This window comes from Oncorhynchus tshawytscha, linkage group LG17 (genome assembly GCF_018296145.1).
Source record: "Oncorhynchus tshawytscha isolate Ot180627B linkage group LG17, Otsh_v2.0, whole genome shotgun sequence".
In the NCBI taxonomy this organism is placed as follows: Eukaryota; Metazoa; Chordata; class Actinopteri; order Salmoniformes; family Salmonidae; genus Oncorhynchus; species Oncorhynchus tshawytscha.
In genome coordinates, this window is record NC_056445.1 from 1,037,905 (window position 1) to 1,058,069 (window position 20,165).

At 40.1% G+C, this 20,165-nt stretch overlaps 1 protein-coding gene and 1 long non-coding RNA gene across 3 annotated transcripts in view; one reads left to right on the top strand and one right to left on the bottom strand.

The window, feature by feature from the left end:
* col4a3 (collagen, type IV, alpha 3) overlaps positions 1-7,206 on the bottom strand; it is a 123,484-nt gene extending 116,278 nt beyond the window's left edge. For both annotated transcript variants that reach the window (XM_042300006.1, XM_024376668.2), the window contains exon 1: positions 7,082-7,206. In XM_042300006.1, the coding sequence (XP_042155940.1) occupies positions 7,082-7,171 (90 nt within the window). In that variant the 5' untranslated portion in view covers positions 7,172-7,206. The remainder of the gene's footprint in view (positions 1-7,081) is intronic.
* A 216-nt stretch (positions 7,207-7,422) lies between these two features.
* Positions 7,423-9,594, top strand: LOC112216686. Its single transcript, XR_002948385.2, has 3 exons — positions 7,423-7,563; positions 7,950-8,034; positions 9,248-9,594. It is a non-coding gene; the product is annotated as an uncharacterized LOC112216686 (long non-coding RNA).
* The last annotated feature ends 10,571 nt before the right edge of the window (positions 9,595-20,165 follow it).

Here is a 20,165-nt window from a genome sequence, read left to right on the forward strand (position 1 = left end):
GGTATTGACATGTTGAATGCACCGAGCTGTCTGTTTACGACTAACACACAGCTCAGACACCCACGCATACCCCACACGACATGCCATCAGAGTTCTCTTCACAGTCCCCAAATCCATAACAAACTATGGGAGACTACATGGAACTCTATTCCACATCGGGTAACTGATGCAAGCAGTGCTTTTTAAATTAGATTTTTTTAAACATTTAACCTTTATTTAACTAGGCAAGTCAGTTAAGAACAAATTCTTATTTACAATGACGGCCTATCCCGGTCAAACCTGGACAACACTGGGCAAATTGTGCGCCGCCCTATCACGGCCGGATGTGATGTAGCCTGGACAGTAGAATCAGACTTTAAAAAACATATAAAAATACAACTTCAGTATTGTTGTAATTGTCATTATTACAAATAAAAAGATTTTTTTAAATCGGCATCGACTTTTTTGGTCCTCCAATAATCGGAATTGAAAAATCATAATCGGTCGACCTCTACTAAGTAACATTACCTTAACTTAAGTACAGATTTTCAGCATCCACCTCTGCAAGCTATTATTTTATTTATTTATTTAACTAGGCAAGTCAGTTAAGAACAAATTCTTATTTTCAATGACGGCCTAAGAGCAGTGGGTGAACTGCCTGCTCAGGGGCAGAACAACAGATTTTGTACCTTGTCAGCTTGGGGATTTGAACTTGCAACCTTTCCATTACTAGTCCAATGCTCTAGCCACTAGGCTACCCTGCCACCCCAAAGTTATACATAGCCTAACTGTAAAACGCGTGCGAGCATCTCCCCGCAATAAATGTTATCGTTCTCACAGTAGGCCAAGATCTGTCAATCAACTGATGGCCCAAATCAGTTCATCAATTTAGCCAGGGAAACACAAACAGTAGTTTATTGTTTTTCACACCTTTCATTATGTATTGATAAGCTAATGGGACTGTATGAATTGGGCTCTAAAAAACACTGCCTGAGATTTTTTTAACTTGCAACATACCGTAAAATCTGTATGTTAAGGGTATTAGCTGAGATCTGAATACTTGTATTAGCGCCACATACGAATGCCTAGCTTTTAGTTCCGCAGGCTAACACACTGTTGTAGTGCGCAGGAGACCTGAACTTGAGCCCACCCAGTCAGCATCACCAGGCACCATTTGGCTCACTCAAGATTTGTCTTATAAAACAATTATTGTACTATAATAAGTATTTATTTATTTTGAAGACATGTTATGAATGATGTTGAATAAATGTGTTGTGAATGTTGTGTGAATGATACTGCAGCGTTCTTGAAGGTGTCATGACTGGTTTCATAAGGGTGTTATGAATACTTTGTATACCCCCTTCATATAAAGTGTTATCAAAAATGTTGTCCATAGTGTATAGCATAGAAGTTAAGGCCATATGAATTGACTTAGTCACTAGACTGTGACATCAGACTGTGTGACTCCACACACCTGGAAAATATTATATATATTCTGTCTCTCTGCCTCTCTCTGTCCATCTTACCTTTTTGCCCAGAGGCAGATAGTTATTTTGAACAACTTTCTGCAGAACGCTATTTCCTCTTTCACATTCCAATAGTTTTCTATATTTCCTGCATTTCTGCTACCGAAAGCAGTCTTAAACAAGGGTCATAGATGTTTTGGAACTTCAAAAGTTGTCTTCTGTTGCGGTAAGTCTATGCCTTAGGCCGTCTGTTTTGTAGAGGCTATATGCCACAATACAAAATGAGTTGAAAAGATAAAGCACCACACATATTTGCTGTATTTATGTTTCCCATTACAATGGGGTTTAAATATAAAGATGGATCAATACAAACTTATTCTGTATTATACTGAACAAATAATTAAATGCTACATGCAACAATTTGAAAGATTTTACTGAGTTACATTTCATATAAGGAAATCAATCAATTGAAATAAATTCATTAGGCCCTAATCTATGGATTTCACATGATACAGATATGCATTTGTTGGTCACAGATACTGTGCCTTAAAAAAAGTTAGGGGTGTGGATCAGAAAACCAGTCAGTATCTGGCATGACCACCATGTGTCTCATGCAGCGCGACACATCTCCTTTGCATAGAGTTGATCAGGCTGTTTATTGTGGCCTGTGGAATTTGGCTGTGCGAAGTTGCTGGATATTGATGGGAACTTGAACACACTGCGGTACACGTCGATCCTGAGCATCCCACACATGCTCAATGGGTGACATGTCTGGTGAGTATGGAGGCCATGGAAGAACTGGATCATTTTCAGCTTCCAGGAATTGTGTATATATCCTTGCGTCATGGGGCCGTGCATTATTATGCTGAAACATGAGGTGATGGCAGTGGATGAATGGTATGACAATGGGCCTCAGGATCTAGTCACTGTGTCTCTGTGCATTCAAATTGCCATCAATAAAATGCCATTTTGTTTGTTGTCCGTAGCTTCTACCTGACCATACCAGAACCCCACCACCACCATGGGGTACTCTGTTCACAACGTTGACATCAGCAAACCACTCACCCACACAACGCCATACTCATGGCCTGCGGTTGTGAGGCCAGTTGGTCAAACTACCAAATTCTCTATAATGACGTCGGCGTCTGGTGGACATTACTACTGTCAGCATGCCAATTGCACGCTTACTCAAAACATGTGTGGCTTTGTGTTGTGTGACAAAACTTCACATGGGTTGTCCCCAGCACAAGGCGCACCTGTGTAATGATCATGCTGTTTAGTCAGCTTCTTGATATGCCACACCCATCAGATGCATGGATTATTTTAGCAAAAGAGAAATGCTCACTAACAGGGAGGTAAACACATTTCTGCACAAAATTTGAGAGAAATATGCTTTTTGTGCATATGGAACATTTCTGGGATCTTATATTTCAGCTCATGAAACGTGAGACCAACACTTTATATGTTGTGTTTATATTTTTGTTCAGTGTATAAACTACAGTAGTTTTCAAGACTGCAGCTAATCTTAGTACAAGTAAGTGGTGCTCATAGGTCTCTTCCCCAGTGGATGAGCACTAGTCCTACAGAGGGAATGAACATTGTATCTGGGGCAGTAATGAGTTCCTAGTCCAGAGTCTCAATACTGAACCTGTGTAGTCATGACTAGTACAGGTGATGTGGAATCTATGATGCCCAAGAGGTGAGGCTGTGGAGCACGCAGCACACTGACTGTCTAAATGCAGAGTGATCTGAGATTCACGGTGACAAGACTGAGCCTGTGCCCCATCAGATGTCTACTGCAGATAACAGCCGCTGTAAAACAAATACACACGACAAGGGGAATTGTTCTCACTGCAAACTTACCACACTCTTACACTGTGAACACAAGCCGCCCTTACACCAGCCTGGCCCTCTTCTCACCATACACACGCACACATGTACACACACACACACTGAGGACAACATTAACACATACTCTAATTTGAGCATTCTACTTTATACCTGCTGCCTCCATAACATCCATAACATTCGCTCCAGGCCAGTCACAAATATGCCTTCTCCGTTGAGCTTGTCTTAAATCCAGGACTACATTTAATCTGTGTCCGGGAAACCATCCCTTAACCTTCCACCAAGCCTTGCCTGAAGCAATTTCCCAAACCAATGGACTTGATCAACAATAAAAACTATTCAAACATTAGTACCAACATCCATAATAAGTTAGAGATGCCCAGTACAGTTCTCCAGCAAAAGACTGTTTTAAATTTACAAAAACAAAGCCAATATGTTGAAATTGTCACATATGCATGCATACATCCTTCATACCGGTCGCCCCAACAGGAATTAAACCCATTTAAAAAAATATATTTTACCTTTATTTAACTAGGCAAGTTAAAAACAAATTCTTATTTACAATGACGGCCTACCCCGGCCAAAGCCGTGGGACTTGGTATTGCAATCGCCATCCTACTGAGCCACCTACTAATTTCAGCTATAGATGAGTCATAATGTCTGGAAGAATGGAACCATTGACAATCAAAAGGCATTTATGCTTGGTCTTCTCAGCATTAAATGAAACGTTCAAAGCATTCTTGGGCTCACAAAAACTACTGATAGGATCAAACTAAGAATCTGTTGCATGGTTGCCTCTGCAAAGAAGAATGTATCAGGCCCACATTTCTGTTTTTATTTGTATATTTTGGGACAAAAACACATTAAATGTGCAAAACAAATGTTATTGGAACATTTTCACCAAACATTCTTATAACCGTTATGGTTTGTCCCTCTACTAATAGTTATTAAATAATATTGGGTATTTAACAACATTAACAGTATTTTGTCATGATAAAATTAGCTGAAAACCAAATTGGGTCTTTATTGGAATGTTTATTCATTTTTCAGGGAGGGAAGATCAGCTTCAAAATTGCAGATACAGTGCATTCGGGAAGAATTCAGACCCTTTCACTTTTTCCAAATGTTGTTACGTTAAAGCCTTATTCTAATTATTTTCCTCATGAATCTACACACAATACCCCATAATGACAAAGTAAAAACATGTTTTTAGATTTTTTTGCAAATTTAAGAAATATCTTATTACATAAGTATTCAGACCCTTGGCTATGAGACTCGAAATTGAGGTCAGGTACATCCTGCTTCCATTGATCATCTTCGAGATGTTTCTACAACTTGATTGGAATCCACCTGTGGTAAATTCAATTGATTGGACATGATTTGGAAAGGCACACACCTGTCTGCATAAGGTCTCACAGTTGACAGTGCATGTCAGAGCAAAAACCAAACCATGTGGTCAAAGGAATTATCCATAGAGCTCCGACACAAGATTGTGTCGAGGCACAGATCTGGGGAATGTTACCAAAAGATTTCCCAGGATTGAAGGTCCCCAAGAACACAGTGGCCTCCATCATTTTTAAATGGAAGAAGTTTGGAACCACCAAGACTCTCCCTATAGCTGGCCGCCCGGCCAAACTGAGCAATCGGAGAAGGGAGAAGGGTCTTGGTCAGGGAGGTGACCAAAAACCCAATGGTCACTCTGACAGTGCTCCAGAGTTCCTCTGTGGAGATGGGAGAACCTTCCAGAAGGACAACAATCTCTGCAGCACTCCACCAATCACACCTTTAAGGTAGAGGGCCAAATGGAAGCCACTCCTCAGTAATAGGCATGACAGCCAGCTTGGAGTTTGCCAAAAGGCACCTAATGGACTCTGACCGTGAGAAACCAGATTATCTGGTCTGATGAAACCAAGATTGAACTCTTTGGCCTGAATGCCAAGTGTCACGTCTGGAGGAAGACTGGCACCATCACTACGGTGAAGCATGGTGGTGGCAGCATCAGGCTGTGGGAATGTTTTTCAGTGGCAGAGACTGGAAGACTAGTCAGGATCGAGGGAAATATGAATGGAGCAAAATACAGAAAGATCCTTGATGAAAACCTGCTCCAGAGTGCTCAGGACCTCATACTTGGGTGAACGTTCACCTTCCAACAGGACAACGACCCTAAGCACACAGCCAAGACAAATCAGGAGTGTCTTCGGGACAAGTCTCTGAATCTCCTTGAGTGGCCCAGCCAGAGCCCGACATGAACCTGACGAATATCTCTGGAGAGACCAGAAAATAGCTGCGCAGCGACGCTCCCCATCCAACCTGACACAGCTTGAGAGGATCTGCAGAGAAGATTGGGAGAAACTCCCCAAATACAGGTGTGCCAAGCTTGTAGCGTCATACCCAAGAAGACTCAAGGCTCTAATCGCTTCCAAAGGTGCTTCAACAAAGTAATGAATAAAGGGTCTGAATATTTATGTAAATGTGCAAAAATGTCTAAAAACCTGTTAACGCTTTGTCATCATGGGGTATTGTGTGTAGATTGATGAGGAGGGAAAAAACAATGTAATCTATTTTAGAATAAGACTAACGTAACAAAATGTGAAAAAGCAATCTGAATACTTTCCGAATGCACTGTATATTTATACATATATTACTAATTTCTTCTTCCTTCATTTTCTGGATTTTCACCCACAGCAGCCAATCCACCATTCATTCTTAACTCCAACCCTCCAATGTCCACAGATTAACCCATCTTTCCCAGTGTAATGCCAATTTGTCATTTCCTTTTGCAATTACATCCCTCCATTTTACTGTGATGTCTTACGAGGGTCCTAAAAATCCCTATTTGTAAAGATTTTACTGATATTGCCCTAAAAATAAATACTTTACCCAAGAGTATAATGACATTTCCCATTGACTGATCGTGTTTTTTCAGATCCCCTAACAATACAGTTTGAATCCTGAACAATCATTCCTGGACCTGACTCCAAAAGCAAGCAACTGATGGACAGTACCAGAAAATATTTTCCATAGATTCTGTTTCCACCTGGCAGTCTGCACAAGGCAGACTGTTCAATGCCCCATATTGAGCATTCTTTTTGTAGGAAGTGTAGAGTAATACAGGTGTGCGCTGCTCATGAGAATATCAATAATTGAAATTACCATACCCAGATTCCAGACTGTGCTTATAGATGGGATAATGATGATGAAGATTATGAAAAATGAATTAATTAACAAACAGCTTAATGAGCTATCTGTGTGTGTATGTGTGTACGTGTGTGTGCGCACGCACGCAATAGCGCCTCTGTTGGAGCTGACTGAATCTTTTTAACCATTTCCATTCTACCATATTAAAATTGCCATCACTCTACAACTAAATGCAATCTTTACGAGTAACCTAAAGCTTTGCAATACACCCGTCATGAGCCCTAGACCTGTAGAGGCAATAAATGACATCAACATAATTGAACTCTGACATCAATGCATTTTATACCCATCTTAGCTCAACATAACGCTCCTGCTACACTAAAGTAAACCTAGACTACCTGTATGAGTTAGGCTAACAATAATACGTCTATTGGTGGCTATTCAGGTGACATATCATTTGAAGTAATTTCGGCTTGAATGACACGTCAACTCAGCTATATCAGCAACTCAGATTCATGTACGCAACAAACAATGGTTGAACAATATTTCCCATACAAATTAGTTATAACACATGCATGCACGATATGCAGCAGACTTTACTCTAAACTGTGCCCTTATAGCCTAATTCAGCGTGGTATTTTCATACTTACATCATCTGTGTATGCAGGTGTGATGATGCCGCTGAGCAGTAGCAACAGGACGCTCAGGAGCAGTGGGGAAAAAGTGAGAAAGTATGTCATTTCATTACCTACAGCAGTTCCATACACCGTTGGCGTAAGCCCCGTTTCAGTTGGTTATCTTTGTAACTGTAAAATCGATGCAGCAGCCCCCCTGAATAACTCGCTTTTAGAAATAAGAAGAAATAGCCTACTGCTCGCTATCACTGCGACAGGTTTCTGCACTTTGATAGTTGGTGGAGTAACTCACTATCCGAAGATCCTGCGCGTGGCAAAGATAACCTCCCTCAAGACAGTGCCTTTACCCTTTGAGCCCCATTCACACCTGCGACAGCTAAGTATGTTAAGGCTAATTAATACACCCAAGTCATAGGCTAAAAAGTAGAACCACTGAAATATAATAACAACGAGTGGGACATACAAGCGTCGAAAAAAATATTGTCTATGTTGTGAAAGTGAGTACTGTCAAGTGTAAGAATGAGCGGTGTACAGGTTTACTTGCGGGCTTAAATACCGTAATACTTTGTGACTACGCTTTGAAGTTTATGTTTAGTTTTTAATGAATAATGATAAATAGTGATATGTTTTATATAGTATTATATACGTTTTTCTAAGGTAGCTATATTAATAAATTTGATAATATAAAAATAAACCTGTTAAATGTATTGTCAAATGTAGTTGCGCTCTTTAAGTTCGTTACGGTATGAGGTGCGGGGGCGAAGTGATAGCCTCTATTCTTACTAGCAGTTGTTGAGCTTTAAGTTTTTCTGTTACGTTTTAGACTTGTTGGTTCAACTGTTTGTTGTTTTATTTTCTTCCACAATATGTTTTTCGATTTAAGGAACAAGTGCAAGCGAAAGTACTGGTGGGACTTGAACTTGCACGACGTTTCCTCAACGGGGTCTGACACAGTGATTAAGACTGGGGTAAGCATGTTTTATTGCATAGCAACACCTATTGCCTACAATTAAACTGGATTTGGACGATTCTGTCACCCTAGCTAGGATATGATGGCGTGAGATTTGCTCAATAGTGCCTAGGCCTAATATACATTTAATGGGTGGCATTTGCTACGGTTTCATTCGTTGTCTCTGCCATAACTTCACGACGCGCTCAGTTATATTGTAGTTTAATTGAATTCGCAGGATTATTGCCGAGACACATTTGACCCAATTTGAATATTTCCGAAACATACTCAGACCATGCCTTTCAAATAATTTTTTTACTTGAGTAATTTAGGCTACACACATGTTTGATTCGGTAATTCATTTATTATAGTTTTAATTTTATCTGGACTACTAGCCTATTCGCAGAGGAAGGCTTGGGGGCCTATTTTGTCAACGTAATTCAGTATGCATGTATCACAAAATCTGCATAAATGTCCCCGCAATACTTTACACAAGCACACTTAGATTTATCGTGAATACAGTTACAGTGGTGCACCATTGAGAGCTCGCCAAATGTTGTATACATGCAGAATAGATCAAGTTACTGAAGTTACTGTATAACAGCAATAATAATAAGAGGTCATAATGATGATGATCATCAATATCATCATCATCATCATTGTCATCATCATATCATAATTGTTTGTAGGTTTTGGGGTTTAGCCTAGAAAAAAATGGGGCACAAAAAGTTTTTGGGGGGAAATCTTCAACATGTGATCTAATGACCTGGCTTTCATTTTGATGTTTGAAAATATTCAAACATTGTAGTGATAAAGGGTTTATCTCAGGCTGCCTGTCAATAAACAAGCTTGTTGTGGAATGAGAACTGATCCGCAAAGTCCAACTTGTTCACAGTTCATCAGGTCGAAAAAACGTGTTATGACAATGTTCTGTGTGTGTGTCTGAATTCATCTATACATCCATTCATCCACTCTCTCTACTCAGTAATTTATTGATATTTATTTTAAAAAATGAATTAATGCAGTTTTAATTGCACCTGTTAAGGAGATACATCTGAATCCGTTTAACAAACGGATGATTTTTCAGTTCAGGAATGAATATCTATTTGGTTTCTGAATTGACAACATTTAAATGGAATTGACCCCAACACTTTTACTGTGCATCAATTTACTCTATCTGCCTTCCTATCTGAGAGTATTTTGTCTCTTATCATTGTTTGTTTATATCACAGGAGAGGTCGAGAGGCAGAGTCGCATTGTTGGTGTTACACCAATCAGAGGCAAGGCAGAGGTCATGGGCATGTCTGGAGGCAGGACACGCCCTACGTGGCAGAGATGATGGTCTCTATCTGCTGCACCACCTGGGCCAAAATCTCTCTGGTCAGATTACCAACTCACATCTTATGATGATCCCATTGTCTCATTTTCTCTCATCTCCTTCCATTCTCATCTTCTCCAGCTTTCATCTTCTCCAAATCTCATTTTCCTCATCCTTGGCCAAAAGAACCCATAGTCCCTTCCCAGCATGGTGGCTGGTGGCACTTTAAATCGGAGGACAGGCTCATAATAATGGCTGGAACATAATCAATTGAATGGTATTATCAAACACATGGTTTCCATTCCATTCACTCAGTTCCAGCCATTATTAGGAGCTGTCTTCCCCTCACCATCCTCCTCTGCCCCTTCCCCCAACTAGCACCTTCCACTTTTATGTGTTTGCAGATCTGAAGGAGTCAGACAGGTATAGCAATATAGAGGAAGCTCCCCTGGGTCTATTGGAGGGCTAGGTGTAGGAAACATCCTAATTTTGTTTCTACCCCTATTCATCTCCAATGTTTGGCTTGTCACCAAAAGCACTCACAAACTTCTACAGATGCACAATCGAGAGCATCCTGTCAGGCTGTATCACCGCCTGGTACGGCAACTGCTCCGCCCACAACCGTAAGGCTCTCCAGAGGGTAGTGAGGTCTGCACAACGCATCACCGGGGGCAAACTACCTGCCCTCCAGGACACCTACACCACCCGATGTCACAGGAAGGCCATAAAGATCATCAAGGACAACAACCACCCGAGCCACTGCCTGTTCACCCCGCTATCATCCAGAAGGCGAGGTCAGCACAGGTGCATCAAAGCTGGGACCGAGAGACTGAAAAACAGCTTCTATCTCAAGGCCATCAGACTGTTAAACAGCCACCACTAACATTGAGTGGCTGCTGCCAACACACTGACTCAACTCCAGCCACTTTAATAATGGGAATTGATGGGAAATGATGTAAAATATATCACTAGCCACTTTAAACAATGCTACCTAATATAATGTTTACATACCCTACATTATTAATCTCATATGTATATGTATATACTGTACTCTATATCATCTACTTCATCCTTATGTAATACATGTATCACTAGCCACTTTAACTATGCCACTTTGTTTACATACTCATCTCATATGTATATACTGCACTAAATACCATCTACTGTATCTTGCCTATGCCGCTCTGTACCATCACTCATTCATATATCTTTATGTACATATTCTTTATCCCCTTACACTTGTGTCTATAAGGTAGTAGTTTTGGAATTGTTAGCTAGATTACTTGTTGGTTATTACTGCATTGTCGGAACTAGAAGCACAAGCATTTCGCTACACTCGCACTAACATCTGCTAACCATGTGTATGTGACAAATAAAATTTGATTTGATTTGATTTGTTGGGTCATTGCACTGTTGAAAACAAAGTCCCACTAAGCCCAAACCAGATGGGATGGTGTATTTCTGTAGAATGCTGTGGTATCCATGCTGGTTAAGTATGCCTTGAATTCTAAATAAATCACAGACCCCCACAGCATAACACCTCCTCCTCCATGCTTTACGGTGGGAAATACTCATGCGGAGATCATCCGTTCATCCACACCACGTCTAACAAAGACAAGACGGTTGGAACCAAAAATCTCCAATTTGGACTCCAGACCAAAGGACGCATTTCCAGCGGTCTAATGTCAATTGCTCCTGTTTCTTGGCCCAAGCAAGTCTCTTCTTATTATTGGTGTCCTTTAGTAGTGGTTTATTTGCAGCAATTTGACCATGAAGGTCTGATTCATGCAGTCTCCCCTGAACAGTTGATGTTGAGATGCGTCTGTTACTTGAACTCTGTGAAGCATTCACAAAGGCCATCAATTTCTGCATCAATGGGCTGCAATTTCTGAGGCTAGTAACTCTAATGAACTTATCCTCTGCAGCAGAGGTACCTCTGGGTCTTCCATTTCTGTGGCGGTCCTCATGAGAGCCAGTTTCATCATAGCGCTTGATGGGTTTTGCGACTGCACTTGAAGAAACTTTAGAAGTTCTTGACATTTTACTGATTGAAGTAATGTAATGGACTGTTGTTTCTCCTTGCCTATTTGAGCTGTTCTTGCCATAATATGAACTTGGTCTTTAACCAAATAGGGCTATCTTCTGTATACCCCCCTGCTTTGTCACAACACAACTGACACAATTAACTTCTAAGAAGGTACACCAGATAATTTAAATGCATTGCTGGTGACTACTCCATGAATTTGGTTGCGAGAATGCCAAGAGTGTGAAGAATCTCACATATGAAACATATTTTGATTTGTTTAACACTTTTTTGGTAGCTACGTGATTTCATGTGTTATTTAATAATTTTGATGTCTTCACTCTAATTCTACAATTTAGAAAATATATATTTTTTAAATTAAGAAAAACCCTTGAATGAGTAGGTGTTCTAAAACTTTTGACCGGTAGTGTAAGTGTGTACGCAAATCATTAGCTATCTACCTATTACATTAATTGTACAAAAATATAATAGCTAACGTTAGCTAGCTGAGCGCTAGCCAGTCAGTGGCGCTGACAGATTGAAACTGGTATCAACAAAATTCATTTCACTCTATCCCATACAACATGACATTACTATCTGGGCATCATTTAGCTAATAACATGTTAACATTTATTAGGAAGTTGAATTATTACGTTAGACACTAACCGGCCAACTTTGTTAGGTAGCTAGCTAGATATCTTGGTGTCCATTTTTCAATAGATGTTTCTAATTGTCCTGATTGGTCATCAATGGTTACTGGTCTTGGAACTTGTTGCCAAGGTTTGCCACAGATTCAAATTGAATCTTGAGAGAATTGTCTGCCAGAAAAAAACCTTTGGCGAACTGTTTACCACTAGTGGCAATAAATATTTTTGTTGCCAAAGATTTGTCGCAGATTCACCACTAGTGGGAAACATTTGCAAGCTTCTGTCAACATTTGGTGCCACACTATTTAGTTTTCAGCAAATTTACCACAAAGTTGTGGAAGTTTGCTGCAACAAATTCATTTTTTAAGGGTTCAGTCCAGTAAAAAAAATAAGCAAATGATTATGCTCACTCAGCCGTGCTTCAAAAGTAATTCAACAAATTATCTATTACCAGTCTGATCATACACCTAAAATGTTTAAATGTAATTTCAAAATGGTTTTAAAAGAACAACATTGGTAGGGCAATTCAAGTGTAGCCAATATGCAGTGATAATGTATTGGGCCTATAGCCTACTGCACAAACCTCATTACGACAGAACAGTTTTTAATGGGTAATATTGCATAGGCTTACAATTTTTTTAAATCATGTTTAAAAAAAACATGAGTGGTAGATCTTGTCTTGCATTTTGATTAAGAAAGTTAGCTTGCAGCTGTTAAGACATTTCCTGAATAGGACATCATGTGTGGATTGCAGATGAAAGGGTCTAGCTTTTTGGGTGCTTTTATTCAAACCTGGATTCAAATACAGATAATTTGTAATACTCTATCTGGGCTTGATTGAGCCTGCGTGGTACAATGGAACCTATAGAATAGTCAAAAAGGTGAAAACCCTGCCCATTTGGCACTCCAAGTAGACAAGAGCAAACGCTAAAAGATATCAAATGGTTTTGAACCCAGGTCTGCTTTTCTTTACTTCTGAAACCAACTGGTGCAAACACGGGCCCTACCTTTAATGTCTTATCTTCTACAGGTGGCTTGTGCTAATGGTCGTTGCTAGACAGACCGTAATGGGGGTGAGTGAGTGGTTTCTCCGAAATATATCATAGGTTACGTTACCTAATGACACAGGGATACTTTAGGCCAGAGTGATAAAATACAGGTTAATGACTGTTTACTTGCTTTATGTGCTTTATCCTTTAAATTACAGTGATTGTTAACGTTCATTGATGTGCATGCTAACCTCACAATGTCACTGGATCTGTCCTGTTACTACTATATATGAAGTAGAAGGAAGTCTCATCATGCTTTGACCCTTTAACCTCCACTTTCTGTCGAGTGTTTAGCATTTGGTTCGGACCAGGCCTGTGTCCCAATAATATGTCCTTTCTCCTGAATTGCATAGCTACGGGAAGTAGGGGTGCTGCTTCACCCCCTGAAAAATCGGAATAAAAAAACCAATATTAATTTCCTTTACTAGTCCTGTATTAGAAGAACGATATAGCCATTTGTAGCGTGGGCAAAAAATTCTAAGCACCCCCACTCCCAAACATCTGCAGAATTGTACACTTGTTCACTTCCCATCATGGATTTATCGAGGAAATTACTGATTTATGAAATAGACTGGAAACTCCTTCTAGCCCAGCGTTTCCCAAACTCGATCCTCGAACCACAAGGGGTGCTCATTTACTTGTTTTGCCCTAACACTACACAGCTGATTTAAATGATCAAAGCTTGATGATTAGGAGATTATTTGAATCATCTGTGTAGTGCTACGGCAAAAAACAGGGACGCAACATTGGTTTTAGAAGTGGGGGGGAATAAATTGTTTTTGTTTTTTAATCCAGTCAGATAAACACTCCAAACAGACTGCTCGGAGGCATCCGCATGGTCCTAAAGCACACCATTGCCTGTTTTGTATCACATTCCAATGATAAAACTGGGGGGGACAAAAATGCAATTTCAGAATGTAGGGAGGACATGTCCCCCTTGTCCCTGGCAAAAACACAAAACGTGTACCCCTTTGGGGTCCCTAGGACCGAGTTTGGGAAACCCTGCTCTAGCCCATGCCTACACAAATCAAACGCTTTTACATTTGTGGGGAGAAGTGTACATGTGTACACCTCAGGGGAAAGGGACACAGGGCTGCTTGGCACTCTGCTTTTCTCAATACTCAATGCATTATGGTAATGTTGGGCCAAAAAGTTAGTTTCTCCCCCACCACAGCACTTTTTCTTTTCTTAATTCGAACAGGGACTCTTTCACAAGGGAGCCCTGCACATACAATTCATGAGACAAAAGCAAATCAATGTAAAACAAACTAAATACAGCACAACACACATATTCATTCAAAATAAAAAGTCAGGGCTATACAATTCTGACTTTCAAGGACCAATGTAATGCTGGTTTTCTTTTCTAACAGGTATAGCCTCATATAGCCTCGTACGAACCAACCTGTAAACTGTCGAGATCAAGATGGTTCGTACGAGGCTGTTGGCCATGTCGTTCATTGGTCTTTGGCAATTGTCATTCATTTGTCATTGGACATTGTCATTTGCCCAAGTAAAGTCACACTGTCGGGGTTGCATGCATGGGACAAATTGGTTGCCTTGGAGAGTTGGCATATTACATGAGATGTTGTTTTGTGTGTGTTTTGATGGTGTATCAGGGCAAAAGGGTGTATGAGTATTCATAAATTTTACACAAAACTACCCTAGATCTTTCCACCAATATCGCTGCATATCCAAGATGCATATCCAAGACGCTTAGATAGATTTGCAAGTACATGTTTGTGTGTGGCGTGTGTGCGTTAGATGGATACAGAACATTACTTCTGATCTTAGATAGAACGTCTCATGGATATGCATGCACATTCTTTTTTTGCATATGAAAACCAAGCAATGAGAGTTGGAGGCTAATCTTAAATCAAAAGGAGAGATAACTGCACCTCTGTCTGCATGCCTGGCCGGCGCTGGGTTTACATAACCCCACCGGAATGTGGTAACACCATCAACACAAACAAGATTGGGGAAAAATATCAATCCATCTCACAGGAGTCCCTCTAGGCATAACACAACAGTGCTTATAGCCTTCTCGTTCCATATACCTGCATTGAGTGTGTGTTTGTGTGCATGCGTGTGACATGATTTGTGTCTGTGCGGAGGTCTGAGATCTTTACCAGGTCAGTATTTCATGCTGGTTGTGTTAAGAGTGCATCCTGTTTCATCCTGTCCATTGTATTCTGATCAGAGTGGTTGAATGAGACAGAGAGCGAGAGAAAGTGAGAAACAGAGAGACAGAGTGAGAGTACGACAGATAGAGACCTACAGCAGATCTATAGCAGCACCTAGATATTCTGCACAGATTCTGTCAGACCCTGGGCCCTGACAGTAAATCTAAGTAAGACTAAAAGAATGGTGTTACAAAAAAGATCCAGTTGCCAGAACCACAAATACAAATCATTGCTCTTTATGGTTGTGAAGTCTGGGGTCTACTCACCAACCAATAATTCACACAATGGGACAAACACCAAATTGATATTCTGCATGCAGAATTCTCCAAAAATATCCACAGTGTGTAACGTAAAACACCAAAATACAGCATGCAGAGCAGATTTAGGCCGATAACCGCTAATGATCAAAATCCAGAAAAGAGACGTTCTACAGCCATCTAAAAGGAAGCAACCTGGAGAAGAGCCCCTAAGCAAGCTGGTCCTGGGGCTCTGTTCACAAACACAAACAGACACCACAGAGCCCCAAGACACCAACACAATTAGACCCAACCAAATCATGAGAAAACAAAAAGATAATTACTTGACACATTGGAAAGAATTTACAAAACAACAGAGCAAACTACAATGCTATTTGGCCCTAAACAGAGTACACAGTGGCAGAATACCTGACCACTGTGACTGACACAAAATTAAGGAAATCTTTGACTATGTACAGACTCAGTGAGCATAGCCTTGCTATAGAGAAAGACCGTAGGCAGACCTGGCTGGAGAGAGAGAAGACAGGCTATGTGCACACTGTCCACAAAATGAGGTGTAAACTGAGCTGCACTTCCTAACCTCCTGCCAAATGACCATATTAGAGAAATATATTTTCCTCAGATTACACCCACAAAGAATACAAAAACAAATCCAATTTTGATAAACTCCTGTGTCTATTGGGTGAAATACCACAGTGTGAAATCACAGCAGCAAGATTTATGACCTGTTGCCACAAGAAAAGGGCAACCAGTGAAGAACAAACACCATTGTAAATACAACCTATGTTTATTTATATTCCCTTTTGTACTTTAACTATTTGCACATCATTACCACACTGTAGACATATGACATTTGAAATGTCTTTATTCTTTTGGAACTTTTGTGAGTGTAATGTTTACTATACATTTTTTATTGTTTATTTTACTTTTGTTTCTTATCTATTTCACTTGCTCAGTCAATGTAAACATATGTTTCCCATGCCAATAAAGCCCCTTAAAATGAAATTCAAATTGAATTGAGACAGAGAGGAGAGAGGGTTGAGAGACTAGGGAGAGAGAGAGAGAAGAGAGAGTTACACATAGCGTGTTCTACTATAGTTTTGAGTGCTTCTATTCACTTTCAAATGGACAACTGAGTTTTAGGAAATGTAGTTTTGTCCGTGTCCATTTAAATTGAGTAGAAAAACGCGAGTTAAAGAATGATCACTTCTTCAACTCGTGTCCTATCCCGGAGCGCGAGTAAATAACATGACAAAGCTGCTCCTGAATGTACTACCTCAGGACATGAAAATTGATTCTATCGTAGTCCACGTGAGTTTTAATGAAATTAAGAGCTGATTGGCTCTGCTAGACACTAGCATAAGACCCATCATATCTGGCCCTGTGCCCTCTCTGAATCATGGAATTGAACGCTTTAGCAGGATTCTTTCTTTTCACAATTGGCTACGTGATTTTTCGCTACCTTTTGGAAACAAAACACGTTTAATAAGGAGGATGGGATCCACCCAAATCTTTTGGGTTCCTGGATCCTTTCACAGCATTATAAGGCAGTGTTGAGACAATGACTTATCAATGACCCAAGCCCAGCTCAGCTAATCCCTACCATTGTGACGCTGAGTTGTCATAATGCTTCAGCAAATGTACATTACACCAGGGGCATTGGCCGACATAATGTAAGTGATATCAACAGAGAGGTATATGTTCTGGGTGATTTAAATATTGACTAAATATTAAATCTTCATCGAGCTGCCCACTCAGCTTCAAACTGTAACCAGTGCCAGCAACCTGGTTCTAATGAAGACATCAAAACTATGAAATAACATATATGGAATCATGTAGTAACCAAAAAAGTGTAAAACAAATACATTTTATATTTGAGATGTTTCAAAGTAGCCACCCTTTTCCTTGACAGTTTTGCACACTTTGCATTCTCTCAACCAGCTTCACGAGTTAGTCACCTGAAAAGCATTTCAATTAACAGGTGTGCCTTGTTGAAAGTTAATTTGTGGAATTTCTTTCCTTCTTAATGCATTTGAGCCAATCAGTTGTCTTGTGACAAGGTGGGGGTGGTATACAGAAGAAAGGCATATTTGGGAAAAGACCAAGTCCATATTATGGCTAGAACAGCTCAAATTAGCATTTGTTTTTCAACAGGACAATGACCCAACACACCTCCAGGCTGTGCAAGGGCTATTTGACTAAGAAGGAGGGTGATGGAGTGCTGCATCAGATGACCTGGCCTCCACAATCACTGACCTCAACCCAATTACCCAATTGACATGGTTTGGGATTAGTTGGACCACAGAATGAAGGAAAAGCAGCCAACATGTGCTCAGCATGTGTGGAAACTCCTTCAAGACTGTTGGAAAACAATTCCAGGTGAAGCTGGTTGAGAGAATGTCGAGAGTGTGCCATGCTGTCATCAAGGCAAAGGGTGGCTACTTTGAAGATTCTAAAATATAAACTGTATTTTGATTCGTTCAACACTGGTTTTGGTTACTACATGATTCTTTATGTGATATTTAATAGTTTTGATATCTTAACTATTATTCTACAATGTAGAAAATAGTAAAATGAAGAAAAAGCCTTGAATTAGTAGGTGTGTCAACTTTTGAATGGTACTGTATGTGCAATTTAAGCATTTTCAGTTAGGATTTTTTTTATCAGACCCATATTGTACCCATACTGTATAATTAAATTAATGCAGCATTGCGTGAATCTTCCAGAAACATTGCTGCCACATTGTGTCTGTATGCCTGAGCTCCCAACAGTGCCCATGGCATTGTGCTTTATGCTGGATCGGCTGTGTGTCTTTCCAATTCTCATGGTTAATCATACACTGTCTTTTCAAAGGCTTGTAATTTTGCATTAATTCATCATGATTAAACTTAAATGAATTACTTCAATATATTAAGTACTGATCCTGGTTTGTGGCTGTACTTGTATATTGCTGTGTCCGAAATCTGTCTTGCCTACTTATGAAAATTAAATACGGTGTACTAATTGTACTACAAACTAATTAGAAAGTACTCTGTCGTAGAAATGTATGCCGTAAGCAACAAATATTAACATACTAGCCTCATCCATGCTGAGAATGCACCATTCATTCATTTTGGCACAGCCCGTCTCCTTATCCCCTTATCTGATGCAGTGAATCCGTACTTGTTGAAAAGCCTAAATAATTTAGACTTTCTGGCATTTAAAGCTTACTCAATTGTCGAAGTTTCAAAGTCGAAGTGTACTATAAATGTTGATTTCCTATTTGTGCAACGGCATACTCAATCAGTGCTGTTTAGAACGCAAATACAGGTATTCGGACAGGCCTAGTGTGTGTATAGTAGGGGAAGCATGGCTGTCACTCATGCGTCCACTCTCGTACCCCAGAACGCTTATCTGTCTCATGTAACTGGGTTTGAGAGCAAGGCATGCGGACACTCTGATCAGGGAGAGAGCCAATCAGCCTCAACATCTCTAATGCCACACAGGTGATGTCATCAAGACCATATAAACCATTAGGTCCTATATAAACCACTACCAGATCCATTGAAATGTGTGTCTAAATTCACAGCCACTGTGTGTGTGTCTGTGTGTGTGTGGGCTCTGTTGTTGATAGTTGTTGGCAGTGCTACAGTGCATTCGGAAAGTATCAGATCCCTTTCCTTTTCCACATTTTGTTATGTTACAACCTTATTTTAAAATTGATTTTTAAAATGGATTTTAAATCATCAATCTACACACAATACCCCATAATGACAAACTGAAAACAGTTTTTTTTTTTTTTGCAAATGTATTCAAATATTAATTTACATTGAATAGGCCTTTATTGTAGAGTGGCCAGACGGAAGCCACTCCTCAGTAAAAGGCAAATGATAGCCTGCTTGGAGTTTGCCAAAAGGCAACTGTCATGAAGTTGGCCTGGGGGTTAGGTTTATGACAGTCATAAATACCTCTTCCCCCCTTTTTCCTCTCTACCCTACTGAGGTTACATTTGCAAAACCCTTGGTTAACATAGAGATTCTGGGAACGTCAGAATATGGGGGGAAATGAACTATATTCTGGTAATCCAACCAATGGAATATATGTGGTGGTACTTAATGAATATGATGTCAGTTCGGTTGTCATCTGAGACATTCTCATCAATGATAAGATGACATAAACTCTACAGTGGAAAGTCTACACAGAGTTATCGGATTCACATGGAATTGTTGTTCAATTTAAATGTTTGAATATGAAATTATTTGTGAGGGGATGAAATGTGATTTTAGCTCCTAAAATGTGAGATGTGGTTTTCATAAGATAGGGCTGCTCACTCAGTGGCCCGCCCACGTGAAGATACAGAGGTTGTAAACTATGAAACACACCCCCTTTCTCCCTTCCTATATAAAGCCTTGACGACAATAGAACTTCCTGTTCCGGGGATGTAGGACGACGGTCCTATGTCAAAATGGTTCAGATAATAACTACAGAACGAGGCCAACATCAGCGTGAGCCTTGGTTGCGAATGGTATGAACTTTGAACTCTTATTCACTACAGAAGTGATACCTCCTAGCCGTTGAGTTAGCAACCGCAGCTGCAAACGCAGGTTAGGAAGGAACAGACAGAGTTTCCCGTTTTGACCACCAGAGACATTCTTCAAAGGACTCGATTGGGCAACACGGCCTTCCATCTACCACCA